This window comes from Malus domestica, chromosome 15 (assembly GCF_042453785.1).
Source record: "Malus domestica chromosome 15, GDT2T_hap1".
NCBI lineage: Eukaryota > Viridiplantae > Streptophyta > Magnoliopsida > Rosales > Rosaceae > Malus > Malus domestica.
This window is the reverse complement of record NC_091675.1, coordinates 42,357,231-42,373,241: the sequence shown is the minus strand read 5'-3', so window position 1 is coordinate 42,373,241 and position 16,011 is coordinate 42,357,231. Positions and strand designations below refer to the sequence as shown.

At 38.1% G+C, this 16,011-nt stretch overlaps 1 protein-coding gene and 2 long non-coding RNA genes across 4 annotated transcripts; 2 read left to right on the top strand and 1 right to left on the bottom strand.

Annotated features, from left to right (window-relative positions):
* The first annotated feature begins 3,092 nt into the window (after positions 1-3,092).
* Positions 3,093-4,151, top strand: LOC103454107 (uncharacterized). The gene is made up of 2 exons (XM_070812973.1): positions 3,093-3,542; positions 3,594-4,151. The coding sequence occupies exons 1-2, from the start codon at positions 3,093-3,095 to the stop codon at positions 4,149-4,151; spliced, it is 1,008 nt and encodes a 335-aa protein (XP_070669074.1).
* An 8,547-nt stretch (positions 4,152-12,698) lies between these two features.
* Positions 12,699-15,671, top strand: LOC114821497 (uncharacterized). Of its 2 annotated transcripts, none has more exons than XR_011576104.1 (2): positions 12,699-13,116; positions 14,111-15,671. It is a non-coding gene; the product is annotated as an uncharacterized lncRNA (long non-coding RNA). The 2 variants fall into 2 exon arrangements; XR_011576105.1 differs by having other exon boundaries at positions 12,772-13,116; positions 14,022-15,417.
* On the bottom strand, positions 13,736-14,177 carry LOC139192176 (uncharacterized). The gene is made up of 2 exons (XR_011576107.1): positions 14,037-14,177; positions 13,736-13,955 (listed from the first exon to the last, which is right to left on the bottom strand). It is a non-coding gene; the product is annotated as an uncharacterized lncRNA (long non-coding RNA).
* Positions 15,672-16,011: the final 340 nt, after the last annotated feature.

Here is a 16,011-nt window from a genome sequence, read left to right as displayed (position 1 = left end):
CTCAAGGTATAGCTTTTAGTATGAGGTTATATGATATTTGAATAGTTTATGTATTATACATCTTCACTTTGACCCACGTGACATTTAATATTTCTACAATTTACTAACTGTGGAGTTTTTCTTAGTAAATACTGATAATGATGTGATTATGATAAAATATTGACAAGAAAGAATCTCTTCAAAGTATTACACGATTGATATAGAGAACAAAGAAAAAGTAATATAATAAAAAGACAAATTTACTCTTCACATTTTCATTCTATAGTTATATCACCTCTTTATTATTGAGAGTCTTACCTCTATTAGAGAGATGATATAAATTTAATAAGTGTAACATTATTCAAAACTATGCTTTGAACGTATAAATGAATTCATGAGAGATAATTTCCCGTGCCTTTTTATTAGGATGGGAAATGAATTTTTATTTTCTTTATGTTTGGAAGTGATGGGAAAGAAACAAGGGAACTTTAACGAAAAGCACCCAGTACTGTTCACTTTAACGAAAAACCATATTTTTACACTAAAAAGTCAATCCTGGTACTATTCACTTTACCCTTTATTTTGTCCTTATCATTAAAACTCAAAATTTTCAAGCCCTTTTCATTAGTTTTCCTAAGAAACAAAGGAACTACCAATTTTTTGAGATATAATAGGTATTTTCAATTATTAATTATTTGGGAAATTTTATTGGAACCCATTCAACATCTTTCTACATCCAAAACAAAAAATATTTTCTTAAAATTCCTAATTCACCCTTTGATTAAAACTGAAAAAAAAAGAAATAAACAAAACTGAAATCTCTTTCCACACCCAGTGGTTCTCTTCCACCTCAAACCCCACGGAAGATTCACCGGCGATTCTCCATGGAAACTTCAATTCAAATTCTTTTAGCATCACAACCGCCTTATATGGCACCGGAACGGAGTATGGATCTGGATACGGTCAAAAGCCCGAGTATAAGGCACCAGAACCAGAGTATGGATATGGGTACGGGAGAAAGCCCGAGTACGAGGCATCGGAGTCCGAATATGGATCTGGGTACAGTCGAAAGCCCGAGTTTGAAGCACCGCCAGCTGAATTCGGATCTGGGAATGGTCGGAAGCCGAGCTACGGTGAGGAATCTGGTTATGGCGATAAGCCGCCGAGAAGCCAAGCTATGGTGAGGAAGGCGATTATGGAGAAGAGCCACCGAGAAGGCCAAGCTATGGGCGGCCCAGTTATGAGACGCCAGAAAGCGAGGAGAGGCCGGGTTACGGTGAAGAGCCGCCGATGAGGGACCGGCTATGGAGATGAGCCGCCACCCCCGAGGCCAAGCTATGGGAGGGCCGGCTACGAGGGCCAGGAAAGTGGGGAGTATGAGAAGCCCAGTTATGGGAGGAGCGAGGAGCAAAAATACCGCTGCCTGGTGGTTATGAGAGGCGCGGCGACGATGATTCTGATTCTGAGCGTCATAAGTATGGTGAAGAAGGCTATGGTCGCAAGAAATATGTGAGAACCTCCGATGCCGGCGTTATGATTGAAGAGCGTGATAAATAGAGGAGGGAGATAATACGAAGGAAGAGGTGGTTTAGAGGTGTTGGCAACAAGAGATTCATGCCGGCGTCAGTGAAGAAGACGCTAGAAAATGGTAGGCAGATACGTGGGTTTATGTTCTTTTAATTTATTTTTACTTTTTAAATAACGTCAGGGCAAAATGGAGAGTTTAATGGCAAAAATATTTAAGTTGGGTTTGAAGATAAGATAGTTGGGTGTAAATAAAATTTCCCTAATTATTAATGGTTCATATTGGTTTTCCCTTGAGTAAGAAAATGATTTTCCAAGGTGGATGGAGGGCATCCCTTTTCCCTCTATTTTCACTTGGCCAAGGCAATCGTTTCCCAAGAATGACCTTACCAAACATAGAGATGCAATATTCCCATTCTCAAGCCCATTTCCCCCCAAAACAAACACACCCAAAAAGGAAAAGCATTTTTATTGAAACAGGTGTTGAAAATGCTGGTGGGTTAGTGAATGCCCACAATGATGTTGAAAACACACAGATTGGATTTTCAACATTGGCAGTGTTGAGATGTGGACTTTGGAAATGAAAGAGATCATTTTTCAAAAGATGTATTGTAAATTTCAAACTGTAATAATACGGAGTTGCTCTATAAATAGAGCGCTCCGACTGCTGTTAAAGGACATTGTGATATACAGAACGAAAGAAAGATCAATAACATCATCTATTCCTCCCTTTTTTATTTGTCATCCTCTTATACTATAGCTTTAGTGTGAAATTTTACACCTGCTTCGTTCCTGTCACTAGTAAAGGTTATCTCTCTAACTTTTACATATTTATAACATGTTATCAGCGCGAGTCTCTAAAACCTAACCATTTTTTCATTTCTCTTCACCCAACAAAAGAAAGGAAAAAATGTTTCCTCTAAGGTTTTTACTATTCATCTTCTTCCTTTGCCTCAACTGCGCGATATACCCTCGTGACGAACTGTTTGCTCCATGCCTGCTTCTAGTTCTCAACCTAACAGTTACATATATATTAGATTTCTTGTTTGGTGTTGATCTTGATTACTAACCCAGTATTTATTTATGTTGATTTTACTGCAATCCAAGATGGTGCGGTACAATCGCCCATCTTGAACTGCAAATTTAATCTTATTGCGATCCAAGATGGTGAGGTATCATTGCCTATCTTGAACTGCAGATCTAATTTTACTGCAAATTTTAGGTGGAGCGGTATAATCGCCCACCCTACCCTACATATTTAAATTTGCCTGCTATTTAATTTCATTGCAATTTTAGGTAGTGCGGTATAATCACCCACCCTGCTATGCGTATTTAAATTTTTCCTGCTACTGGAGTGGTGCGGAATAATTGCTCATCCTATGTTATATTATTTCAATGAGAATGGTGTGGTATAATCGCCCTCCTCATTCATCTTGAAAATCTCGAGCCTGAAGTTTCAAGTGCTTATCATTTTGGCCTGAAGATCAAAATGAAAATTTTGTAAGAACCAGAAGTTCTAACACTATATTCTACCAGGAATACATATTATTGCAAGTTCTTACACATCTCATTTTCTTTTAGAAAAGAAAATGGCGAACTTGGTGAAGCTTGATTTTGTTGCCCTAGAAATTACTGGGAAGAATTACCTTACCTGGGTACTAAATACCAAGATCCATCTGGAAGCAGGAAATCTTGGAGATACCATCAGGGAAGAGAACAGCTCATCCTCTCAAGATTGGGTGAAGGCCATGATCTTTAATCGTCGCCATCTTGATGAGGGACTAAAGAACGAGTACTTAACGGTTGAAGATCCGTTAGCCATTTGGAAGACATTGACAAACAAATACAATCACCAGACAACGGTGATTCTTCCAAGGGCTCACTCTGAGTGGACTCACCTAAGGATCCAGGATTTCAAGTCAGTAGCTAAGTACAATTCTGCGTTGTTCAGAATTACCTCTCAGATGAAGCTCTGTGGGGATACTATTACTGAGGAAGATATGCTAGAAAAGACTTTCAGCACATTTCATACCTCTAACGTGCTCCTGCAACAGTAGTACAGAACACGAAGCTTTACTTAATACAACCAGCTGATATCTGTGCATTTGGTAGCTGAGCAAAACAATGAGCTCCTGATGAAAAATCATCAGTCCCGACCTACTGGATCTGCACCATTCCCAGAAGTGAGTGCTGCTTCCCTCGAAGTGAACCCTACATCCTCTAGTGGTGATAATCATAAACGAGGACATGGCCACAAGCATGGTCGGTGGAACAGGAAAGGCAAGAACCATGGTGGTCAGTTTCATAACCAGGTTCCAAGGCATAATTTAGGCCAGAGTTTTAAAAATGTGAATCGCCACAAAGGCAAAGCTCACATGAACAATGCTCCCAGGAACTCTGAAGGAGTCTGCCACAGTTGTGATGGCAATGGGCATTGGGCGCGTACTTGTCGTATCCCAAAACATCTGGTGGATCTATATCAAGCCTCGCTCAAGGAGAAGGGTGTCGAGACTAATTTTCTCGACCAGGCTAAACCAATGGATATACCTGATCTAGTGTGCGACTTATTAGGGCAGTTGAACACAACTCACCTAGATGTTTCAGACTTCATTGTGGAAATGGGGAATGAAGTGTATCGGTCCGACTGAATCATTTATGTTTGATGTATTTTTATTATGTTGAACTTATAGTCTAAAACTAGCATTTTAGATTCAATAAAAATGGCATGTAAATTTCGTGTTATAACTTGCTTCCAACTCTGATTCCCTTACTCAGAGAGCATGGATAAAAACTATCGTCATTCTCAAAACATGAGAAATGGCGAAGATATTTGTCTTGCAGACTGTGCAACTACACATACAATATTTCGAGATTGAAAGTATTTCTCAAGATTGATGTTTACAAAAGTAAGGGTAACAACAATATCAGCACCTTCAGATGTAATTGAAGGCTCAGGGAAAGCCCAGATTATGTTACCAAATGGAACAATAGTGTCCATACAAAATGCGTTGTATGCTACTCAATCTACTTGAAATTTGTTGAGTTTCAAAGACATACGTTTAAATGGATACCACATTGAAACGAAAAGTGCAGAAAATGTGGAGTATCTATGCATTACCTCCAATGATACCTAGAAGCGTATATTGGAGAAGTTGCTTGGTTTGTCGAGTGGATTGTATTATACATACATAACGACAGTTGAATCACATACTATCGTGAACCAGAACTTCATTAATTCAAAAGTTTACATGCTTTGGCATGACCGTCTGGGTCATCCAGGATCCCCCATGATGCGTAGGATCATTACCAACTCTAATGGACATCCATTATTGAGCAAACATATTGCTATCACAAATGATAACCCTTGCAAACTTGTTCTCAAGGGAAGTTGGTAATAGACCATCATAACTAAAGGTTGATGTTGAATCCCCATCATTTTTGCAAAGAATTCAAGGGGATATTTGTGGACCTATTCAACCATCTTGTGGACCATTTCGATATTTTATGGTTTTGGTTGATGCATCTACCAGATGGTCACACGTTTGTCTCTTGTCTACTCGGAATGTAGCTTTTGCGAGACTTCTTGCTCAGATAATTAAGTTACGAGCACAATTCCCAAATTACCTCATTAAGTAAATCCGACTTGATAATGCTGGTGAATTTACGTCTCAAACCTTTGATGATTACTGCATGACATTGGGCATTGATGTTGAACACCTTGTTCCTCATGTCCATACTCAAAATGGTCTAGCAGATGCATTGATCAAGCAGTTTCAGTTAAGAGCTTGCACTCTGCTCATGAAAACAAAATTGCCAGTTTCTGCATGAGGACATGCCATCTTACATGCTGCATCATTGGTTCGATTGAGACCTATAGCCAACAACCAATACTCCTCAGTACAACTTGTGTTTGGGCATCAGCCAAACATTTCACATTTACGAGTTTTTGGTTGTGCTATTTATGTGCCTATTGCACCCCCGCAACGCACTAAAATGGGACATCAGCATAGACTGGGAATTTATGTGGGTTTTGATTCACCATCTATCATTAGATATTTGGAAGCATTGATAGGTGATATGTTTACAGCTCGTTTTGCTGATTGTCACTTTGATGAGACAGTCTTCTCGTCGTTAGGGGGAGAAAAGACCATTCTAGAAGAACGGAAAAAGCTGACATGGGTTGTTCCCACCTTGTCTCATTTTGATCCATGTAGCACTTAATGTGAAAATGAAGTGAAAATGATTGTTCATCTTCAAAGCATTGCCAATCAAATGCCAGATGAATTTAATGATGCTATGAAAGTAACAAAACCACATATACCAGCTGCAAATGCACCTGCAAGAATTGTTGTCCCTATTGGACAAAATAAAGTGGCAGCGAATGATTCATCTGGTGCACGCCTGTAGCGTGGTAGACCCCCAGGTTCAAAAAATTCAGCCTCTCGAAAGAGAAAGACAAGGGCACAGTTGAATCCAAATGAAATCATTCAGGAAGAGAAAATGAATGACAAATCTACAATTCATGATTCTGGACTTCCAGAAAAATAAAATGTCCTTGATGAGACACATGTCCCTGAAGAGACAGCAGTACATGAAAGCAAAGAAATCTCCATAAATTATGAATGTACTAATGAATTGTGGGATCAGAATGAAATAATCATCGACGATATGTTCGCATTTGCAGTAGCCACTGAAATCATATTAAGTGATGATATTGAGCCTCGCTCTGTTGATGAATGTAAGCAAAGACAAGATTGGCCTAAGTGGAAAGATGCAATCCAGGCAGAATTAAATTCCTTGAAAAGGTAAAATGTTTTTGGACCAGTAGTCCAAACCCTGCCTGGTGTAAACCCAATAGGTTACAAATGGGTATTCACAAGGAAACGCAATGAGAAAAACGAGATTGCAAGATATAAAGCACAACTCGTTGCACAAGGTTTTTCGCAAAGACCTGGAATTGATTATGAGGAGACATACTCTCTTGTAATAGACGTAATTACGTTCTGTTACTTAATAAGTTTAGTGGTTTCAGAAAAACTTGACATGCAACTTATGGATGTCATCACCGCGTATCTATATGGAGAATTAGATACTGACATATATATGAAAGTCCCAGAAGGACTTAAGTCGCCTGAATCAACTAACAAATCACGAGGTATGCTCTCGATCAAATTAAGGCGATCATTATATGGGCTGAAACAATCTGGACGAATGTGGTATAATCGTCTCAGTGAGTATTTGATCAAAGAAGGGTATATCAACAATGTCATTTGCCCTTGTGTGTTCATTAAGAAATCAAACTCTGGATTTGCTATAATGGCAGTATATGTTGATGATATGAACCTAGTTGGAACCCTTGAAGAGCTCAATAAAACTGCTGAATATCTGAAAAGCGAATTTGAAATGAAAAACCTTAGAAAAACAAAATTTTGTCTCGACCTGCAGATCGAGCATTGTGCTAGTGGAATTTTGGTCCACCAATCAGCTTACATTGAAAAAATCCTGAAGCGATTTGGTATGGACAAGGCTTATCCACTTAGCACGCCAATGGTCATTCGTTCTCTGGACATTAAGAAAGATCCATTCCTTCCAAAAGAAGATGATGAACTGGTCCTTGGTCCAGAAGTACCATATCTGAGTGCAATAGGTGCTTTATTATATTTAGCACAATGTACTAGACTAGATATAGCTTTTTCAGTCAACTTGTTAACAAGGTATAGCTCTGCTCCAACAATTCGTCATTGGAAGGGTGTCAAAGATGTATTGCGATACCTTCGTGGGACAACAGACATGAGTCTCTTCTACTCAGAGAAATCCACAAATGACCAGATCCTTACTGGATATGCAGATGATGGTTTCCTCTCTGATCCGCATAAAGCTCTCTCACAAACTGGATATGTGTTCAAGAATGGAGATACAACAATCTCATGGCGCTCAACAAAGCAAACACTAGTTGCTACATCTTCAAATCATTCAGAAATACTTGTTTTACATGAAGCAAGTCGTGAATGTTCTTGGTTAAGATCAATGATCCATCATATCCGGAATTCATGTGGTCTAACTTTGAAGACAGACAATCCAACTGTCAGTCATGAAGATAATGCAGCCTGTGTTGCCCAAATGAAGGAAGGATTCATTAAGGGTGACAAAACTAAACACATATCTCCAAAGTTTTTCAGCACATATGAGCTTCATAAGGCTAAAGTTATTGAAGTCAGACAAATCTGTTCCAATGAAAATCTGGCAAACTTGTTCACCAAGGCCCTACCGAAATGCACGTTTCAAAAGTTAGTGCAAAGTATCGGATTACGTCGACTTACCAAACAACCAAATTTGGAGAATGCGGAATCAGAAGGAGATACATGTCAGGGGGAGCATCCATGATACATGCATGTTGTACTCTTTTTCCTTCAATTAGGATTTTTCCCACTAGGTTTTTCCTATCAAGGTTTTAACGAGGCAACATAAACATACTTAACACTATATCAACAATCCAGGTAAAGTTGTACTCTTTTTCCTTCGCTATGGTTTTTTCCCACTGGGTTTTTCCAAGCAAGGTTTTAACAAGGCAACTGATGTTGATATGTGGGCATCCAAGGGGGAGTGTTGAAAATGCTGGTGGGTTAGTGAATGCCCACAGTGACGTTGAAAACACACATATTGGATTTTCAACATTGGCAGTGTTGAGATGTGGACTTTGGAAATGAAGGAGATTGTTTTTCAAAAGATGTATTGTAAATTTCAAACTGTAATAATACGGAGTTGCTCTATAAATAGAGCGCTCCAACTACTGTTAAAGGACAGTGTGATATACATAACGAAAGAAAGATCAATAACATCATCTATTCCTCCCTCTTTTATTTGTCATCCTCTTGTGCTATAGCTTCAGTGTGATATTTTACACCTGTTTCGTTCCTGTCACTAATAAAGGTTATCTTTCTAACTTTTACATATTTATAACAACAGGTTCATTTTTACAAGAAATATATGCATTTTATTCCAAATAATTTTCACTGTATTTCTCGACTCTTGCCCTCTTTTTTTGTTAGCTTTACAATTGAGTAGATCAAAACAACATTAAGGTTACAAACAAAGAAAAGAGTACTCAAAGAAAAAATAACATGAACATGGTCTCTGCATTAATCGAGAGCTTGTAAGGAAGGGTGGTGATTGTTTTGCCCCTTACATAGTTGTTGTTCTGCCCCTTTCATATGAGATAAAGAAACTTTGGTGTATTAACCAAAAAAAAAAAAAAAAAACAAACTTGGTGTATAAATCTGGTATGCATATTGATATTTTAGTCATGGATGTGATTTTTAGTCACCGTTTTCTTCTTATATATTATTCTCTTTGCTTTTTGTTCAATGATTTCCTTTTCAAGAGGCTAAATGAGTATGCGAATATCACTTTGTTTTTTTTATTTATACATCGATTTCCACATTAGGGGATTTGGACTAAATCAAACAATAGGCTAGCCAGAATTAAATATTTATGAATTCGTCATTTATGGGGGTCAAGTTAAGACTTCTCACTTACAAATGAATATAAATGCTCATAACTATAAAAAGTAAGAAAATTATCATTTAATATTATAGTCTAGTGATATTCTTGTTTTATTAGAGAGATGGCAAATCTTTGGTTGTACAGTTACAGAAAGATAACTTCTGTGGAGTCATTTTTTAATGGATGGTCCTCTGCTAATTCCTCTAGTGCTCCGGATAGATAGGAATAAATAAATGGTTGAGTCATTTTTTAATGGATGGTCCTCTGCTAATTCCTCTAGTGCTCCGGATAGATAGGAATAAATAAATGGTTGAGTCATTTTCATTCAGTCATTTACATTTCATACTTTGTTTTGATCTTTCATTTCATATGTACTTTTCTCATTGAGCTACCATATTTCGCACAAGACGTTATCAGTTGCTTTCCACTTAATATTTATAAAATATAAATTACTAGTTAATTGAAGTATTGATAATATAAACAACATATAAATAATCGGTACACTTGTCATCGAGCAGCCTCGCTCACGAGTTTCCCCATCAAAAATATCTCAGGGTATTTTATAATGTTGATCAGGTGACTAAGGAGTTCCATGAGAACATATGAATATGATATCTCTTGGATGACATCTGAGTACGTTGATAAGGCTTTTTAGTTAATGACACCTGCGCTGACCCAATTAAAAATGGGGTTGGTGGGAACAATTTGCAAATTCAAGGTTGAAGCCACGTCAAAGATCAAATACAGTGGATCAATTTATGTTAAGTACATGCGGGTTGAAATTGGGCTCCATACTTAACCATCAGTTACTTTATCTTTGTAAATAGAATTGATTATTTATAGTGATTTAACATCGTGAGAAAGCTCCTCAATTCAACAAACAACTTAAATGCTCTACGTGAAGGCTCTCAAACGCTCGATGTGAAGGCTCTCATTCTCAGAGATTGGACGAGTTGACGACTGTTTGAAGGTCCAACGTCGGACCTTCATATATTTGATCGATGAGATAACAGACATCATTAGAATCCTTGTGCCATACTTGTTGTGATTGACCTTTAGTGAAAAAAGACAAGAAAAAATTGACAGTGATTAAATGAGCATCCATGCATCAAGTTCGATCATCGAATTCTCAAATGATTTGTGCTAAAGAATGAAGTTGTACATACCGTGCTAAGGAAAGTTCCACACATATGCATGATTCTGCTCGGTGATACAGACTCCATTTCGAAGATTACCACGGATATGAGGACAATCAGCTAGAGCCTTAGTAATATTTATGGGTGCAATTACAAATACAAAAAAAATGTAATACTTGAGAATAAGTAATGTCCAGTAGCATAGGTAGCCATTAACAAGAGGAGATGTCAAATAAAAGATTACTAACCCTAGAATGTTGAATGCCAAAATCATTAGAAGTACGCGCACTCTCCATCTTGTGACTTTTTATCCAATGATCAAGATGGGTGACGAGGCAAGGACATAGTGTTCGAGGTTGAGAGGAGGGGGGATTGTTGCGTGGCTTACCGGATCCTTTCGTTTATCGGGATAAAAGTACCCTTCGCTTCTTCCCAACTGGCCACATATCTCTCTAGCCGTAATGCAATTTGGTCTTCAAGATTCATCTGTTTAGAAAGAAACATTTGTCCTTCCTCCAGAGTGTTGAATTTCATTAATGTCCTGGGGAAATTGTATATTCGACGTACAAAAGATCCTCCACACGGCATCCAATTTTGTACACACTTGTGATAAAGGCTGAAGGGTCATCAAAGGAGACTGTTTCTGCTAATGATTTGCTTACCTCATCGAGAGTCGGAATGAGTCCCTCATTTCCATGGTGCCCCTGCTTCGGCTTCCTGAACACATACACAGAGGAAAATGCAGTCACACCCCATAAGGGGTTTGAATTAAAAACAATTCACCACAAAATGCATTAAGAATGGATTGGGCATTCTTGATTTTTGTTTTTTTTTTCAAAAGAAATAGGAGGACTAAAGTGAGATAGAAAAGGAAATAGTTTTGACGTGTTTGAAGTTGTTTTTGCTTCAGTTGGGAGTTTAGCATTGACGAGGGATTTGAAAGGAAACTAAATCAGACTTGGAGTGGGCTTGACATGTAGGGCCATGATTCTTATTAATTCTCACGGTGTGCAACGTATAAAAGGAAGAAGAAAAAAAAAAAAAAAAAAGCAGTAAAGGGAAGGGGGCTTCTTCTGGTGTGGTACAAAGCGGCAGCAATTTGGTTCTTTTTCTCTAATTTTATTTTATGCAAAATTTCCTTATGAGAATTACTATGAATTCTTTGTTCATGGGGTTCTAAACTCTTAGCTAAGGCTAAGAGGAAGCCCTAATTATGAGTACTTTAGTTATTTGATTGTTTGATTCATGGATTTAGATTGATGATTAACATCATGAGAAGGCTCTTCAATTCAACAAACAACTCAAACGCTATGTTTGAAGCTCTTATTTTACGTAAAATTCTTCTCACACCCCTAAGAAAAAAAACTAACAGACTCAACCATCAGGTACTTCATCTCTACAAATAGAAGTGATTATTTATAGTGATTTAACATTGTGAGAAGGCTCTTCAATTCAACAAACAACTCAAACGCTCCATGTGAAGGCTCTCATTCTACGTAAAATTCTTCTCACACCCCTGAGAAAAAAAACTAACTATATTGTTGATATGCAAAATCAGATTGACTTTGGAACAACGTAAAATGTCGAGGACCTTCACAAGGTTGCTTCAGTCATAAATGTATATGTAAAGAGATATAGATAGGAAATAAACACAAGATGTACGTAGTTCACCCTAAGTAGGACTACGTTCACGAGGGTAGAGGAGTTCTCATAATAATGTAGATTTTATATGATACAAGGGTTTAACCATAATCATCATTAGTGAGTCCTTATAACAAATTAAGTAGAATAATGACATTAAGGATTAATTGAAGGAGAATGGTCGTCTTTTATAGTTGGGCAAAGTCGCATGCTTTAGTTTGTGGTTAATGTGGGACTTTGGGAGCGTTATTATGATGTTGGCATGTGTTGTGTTGTGATTAGCCTCTTTGTTAGAGAAAAACTCTTATGCTTCAGTAGGGGTATCTTAACACTAATCCTTTAGCCGGTCCCTGAAGGTATGAAGTTGATTGGTACCAAAACATTGTAGCATATAGTGGGAGGCCCCCCAGGAATCCGAGCGAGGGGATTGTTGAAGGAGGTGCCTTACTTGCTGCCAAGTTGTCAAAATAGCAAAGCTTTTTTATTATCACACACTCTTTAGACATGCTTCAGCCCAAAAACACTTTACATTGGTTTAAACTTAAGAGGCAAACATTTTTATTAGCAACCTGATAGAATTTTTACCACCTGCAAAAGTATGGATAAAAACACTTAAAAATATTTACAAGAGAACAAGGTAGCTGTAGTATAAACAGCTTAAGCAAGGTAATTTTCCACAAGGATTGAATGAAAAATTTGTATTTAAAACGAACTCTTACCACAAGGATTGAATGAAAAATTTGTATTTAAAACGAACTCTTAATTAATTGTTTAAAACAAAGTTTGGAAAATGTTGATTTTGAAATTTAAAATTATAAAAACGAATTTTAAATAAAAATAATTAAATAATTGATAAAGTAAAATAAACTAAAATAAAACGGTTTTGAAAATCATAGAAAAACGGGTATCCGGACCGGCCCATTTGTAATTGCAATGGACGGACGAGATTGAAGAGATTATCTCTCCATCCAATCTTAACAGTTAGTTTAGGTCACCTCGTCCTCGACCTCGACTCTGTCACTCGAGTCCTCGAACTCGATTCTCTCTCGCCGTCTCGCGTGCGTCGTCCCCTCCCCTCCACGGTTTCAACCAGGCACCCGCACCACCCATCTTCTCGATTGTGGTTGGTATCAATTAATCACTTAATCATCTCCTAATTTTGCATCATTCTTTCTGGTTTGCTGCATAAAACTATTGGTAGAAATGTTGCTACAAGCTCTGCGCCTCTCCGACTCACGGCCTCATCTGCGTCGGTAAACGGTTCATCGCCCCCTCTTAGCTTCGCGAGGCTTCTGCCTCTTCTGGCCTTATCCAGTACCGGTCCTGGTCCAAGGTAAGATCACCTCCTTTCTTATGCACACAACCTGTTTGATGAATTGCCTTAATTGATACTCGATTGAGTGGTAAAATCGTCGGTCTATAGATTTTCTGGTATCTTCTGGTACTGCTTGATTTGGTCATTTCTTTTTCTAATGGTGTTTTTAAATCTCCTGCATAAGCTTGTATTGATATTGTTCTGTAATCGTATCGAAGTATTGATGGAATACCTGCATTTTACATTGACTTGTATTCAAATGCCCACCTAATTTCTGTGGTTGAGTCATTTGTTCCTTTTCGAATGAAGAAACTGTTTGTGGCCAGTCATGAGATCAAATCTTGGGTCTTGGTGCTTGACCAATGTATGACTACACTATCTAATCCTGTCAGCGAGTTTTTTTCAGTGTAGATTCATGCATTTGTATTGGGAAAGTCCTAAACTGGAGTTTGGGAGTTGCTTAGTTTCTTTTTTATTTGGAAAGTCCTAAACTGGAGTGTGTGATATTGAAAATGCGTTGCACAATCATCATCATATGCATATATGTTCCTCTCAACTTAATTACGGATTATATAGATATACAAGATCTTAAATATATTCTCATGAAAATTCTCATGAATTCTTAAGAACTAGAATCTACTCAAAAAGTAACTGCCATTCATTAAAATTTTCGAACTCCTTGAAATGTGCGCTTCTCATGCCGCGATTACCCCTCCCACGATCTCCCTTGACATGAACCGAGGATGTCTAACTTTATCAGCATATAGGGCCGGGGCCAACCCCGCATACATGTCTTCAATCAGCGTAGGAAACAGCTTTGTCAACTTCTCCAGTACTCGACTTGGTCCATGTTCTTTCTGTTCATTTAAAAGAAAAGAAAAAGTTAGAAGATGCATGCTGACAAGTAGGTATTAATTTTGTAGGGTGATGAGACTCACCTTTTGTAACCGCTTTGCATGTTCCCAGTAGTGCTTCATACAGTTGTGCACATACAATAACCAACTTTCTGCAGTTGTATAAACGGGAATTGGAATTCTGAGGACTCCTACCTTGGCGGAGTCGGCGTTTGTTCTGTTGATAATTTTTCACAGCCTTGAAAACGACATGGTTGTCCACTTTATTTTGCCAGTCATCATACTCCCGAAGGTTGAATTACTGAACATGTAGAACCTCACCAAACTTATGTTGCTGATTTTCCCGCCTTCATGACGAATATTAACAGAATTTGTGAAACTTTGGAGGAAAGACTTGTACTTTTCTATACGAACAGTCGTCAACTCGTCCAACTACCGACCTTCATATATTTGATCGATGAGATAACAGAGATCATCAGAATCCTTGTGCCATACTTGTTGGGATTGACCTTGTGCCATACTTGTGCGATACTTGTGCCATACTTGTTGGGATCCCCTTGGCTTCTTCCCAACCGGCCACATATCTCTCTGGCCGTAATGCAATTTGGTCTTCAAGATTCATCTGTTTAGAAAGAAACATTTGTCCTTGCTCCAGAGTGTTGAATTTCATTAATGTCCCCTGCTGTGTATGCCCTGGGGAAATTGTATATTCGACGTACAAAAGATCTCCACACGGCGTCCAATTTTGTACACACTTGTGATAAAGCCTGAAGGGTCATCAGAGGAGACTATTTCTGCTAATGATTTGCTTACCTCATCGAGAGTCGGAATGAAACCCTCATTTCCATGGTGCCCCTGCTTCGGTTTCCTGAACACATACACAGAGGAAAATGCAGTCACACCCCATAAGGGGTTTGATTTAAAAAAACATATCCTTAATAATAAAGAAAGTGTTCAAAAAGGAATGATAAAGAAAGTTGTCAAAAAAGTTTCGTCCAGTAAAGGCTGAAAGGAGTTCTCGTATGGGACAAGCCAAAGTAGCTGATAGTGGTACGAGAGTTGCAGCAATATCTGCTGGCCGTAATAAGGAGGACCCCTGAACTGGTCTTGTCACTTATTGACCAACTATCTTCTCTCTATGATATTGTTGATGACACAGGTAATCTTGGTAAGGTTTCAATTGCATCTGTGGATAGAGATGCGGTGGGATTGTTGACTTCGTTGCAACTGATCCACATATGACAAATCCCTGTTTCAGTATATGACAACACCTCCTAAAGAGAGTGTTGTTACGGCTAATGGTGATGTTGTCCCAGTAACAGGGGCCGACTCTATTGCCTTAACTCTCACTTTATCTTTACACCGTAGGTTGTTAATTCTTGCTTTTTTGAACCACTTATTGACAGTTGGTCAAGTTACTGAGCAATTGGATTGTATTTTATTAATGTTTCCTACATTTTGCCTACTTCAAGATATCTAGACTTGGGCAATCATTCAGCATGGCACTAAGAGAAGGGGGCTATACTATGTTGACGATGTGGCATCCGGTTGAGTACATCAAGTTTGCAGTAGTAACAACGAGCACGTTAAGAAGATGTTGGTTGTGGCATTGTTGAATTGGGCATGCATCTTTTGAATATTTGCATAAGTTGCATCCGTCTTTATTTAATGGTGTTCAAGACTCTGAGTTAAAATTTAATATTTGCACTTTAGCTAAAAGATATTGTGTTTCGTACCCTTTAAGTTTTAACAAAAGAGAATTTCCTTTTGGATTTGGTTCATTCAGGTGTTTATGGTCCCTTCCCGATTACTACATAACATGGAATACGTTGGTTTGAAACACTTGTTAGACAATTGACTTGGGTCTATGTGATGTAAAATAAGAGTACATCAAGTTTGATCTGACCTCATGTTGAGCCAAAACCTGATCACCTGACACAAGTGTTGAAGATGTTTTTTTTTGGTCGAACAAGTGTTGAAGATGTTGGAGACGGATTGTTTTAAGGCATGTAAATAACTTTGCTATCTTTCATACTTTAATTGCGCCTAAAACTCGTGT

Excerpts from the sequence above, each read along its gene's own strand:
- LOC103454107 (XM_070812973.1), top strand. The coding sequence starts at position 3,093 with ATGGCGAACTTGGTGAAGCTTGATTTTGTTGCCCTAGAAATTACTGGG. Across the intron at positions 3,543-3,593 it reads GCACATTTCATACCTCTAAC|CTGATATCTGTGCATTTGGT; the intron begins GTGCTCCTGCAA and ends TAATACAACCAG.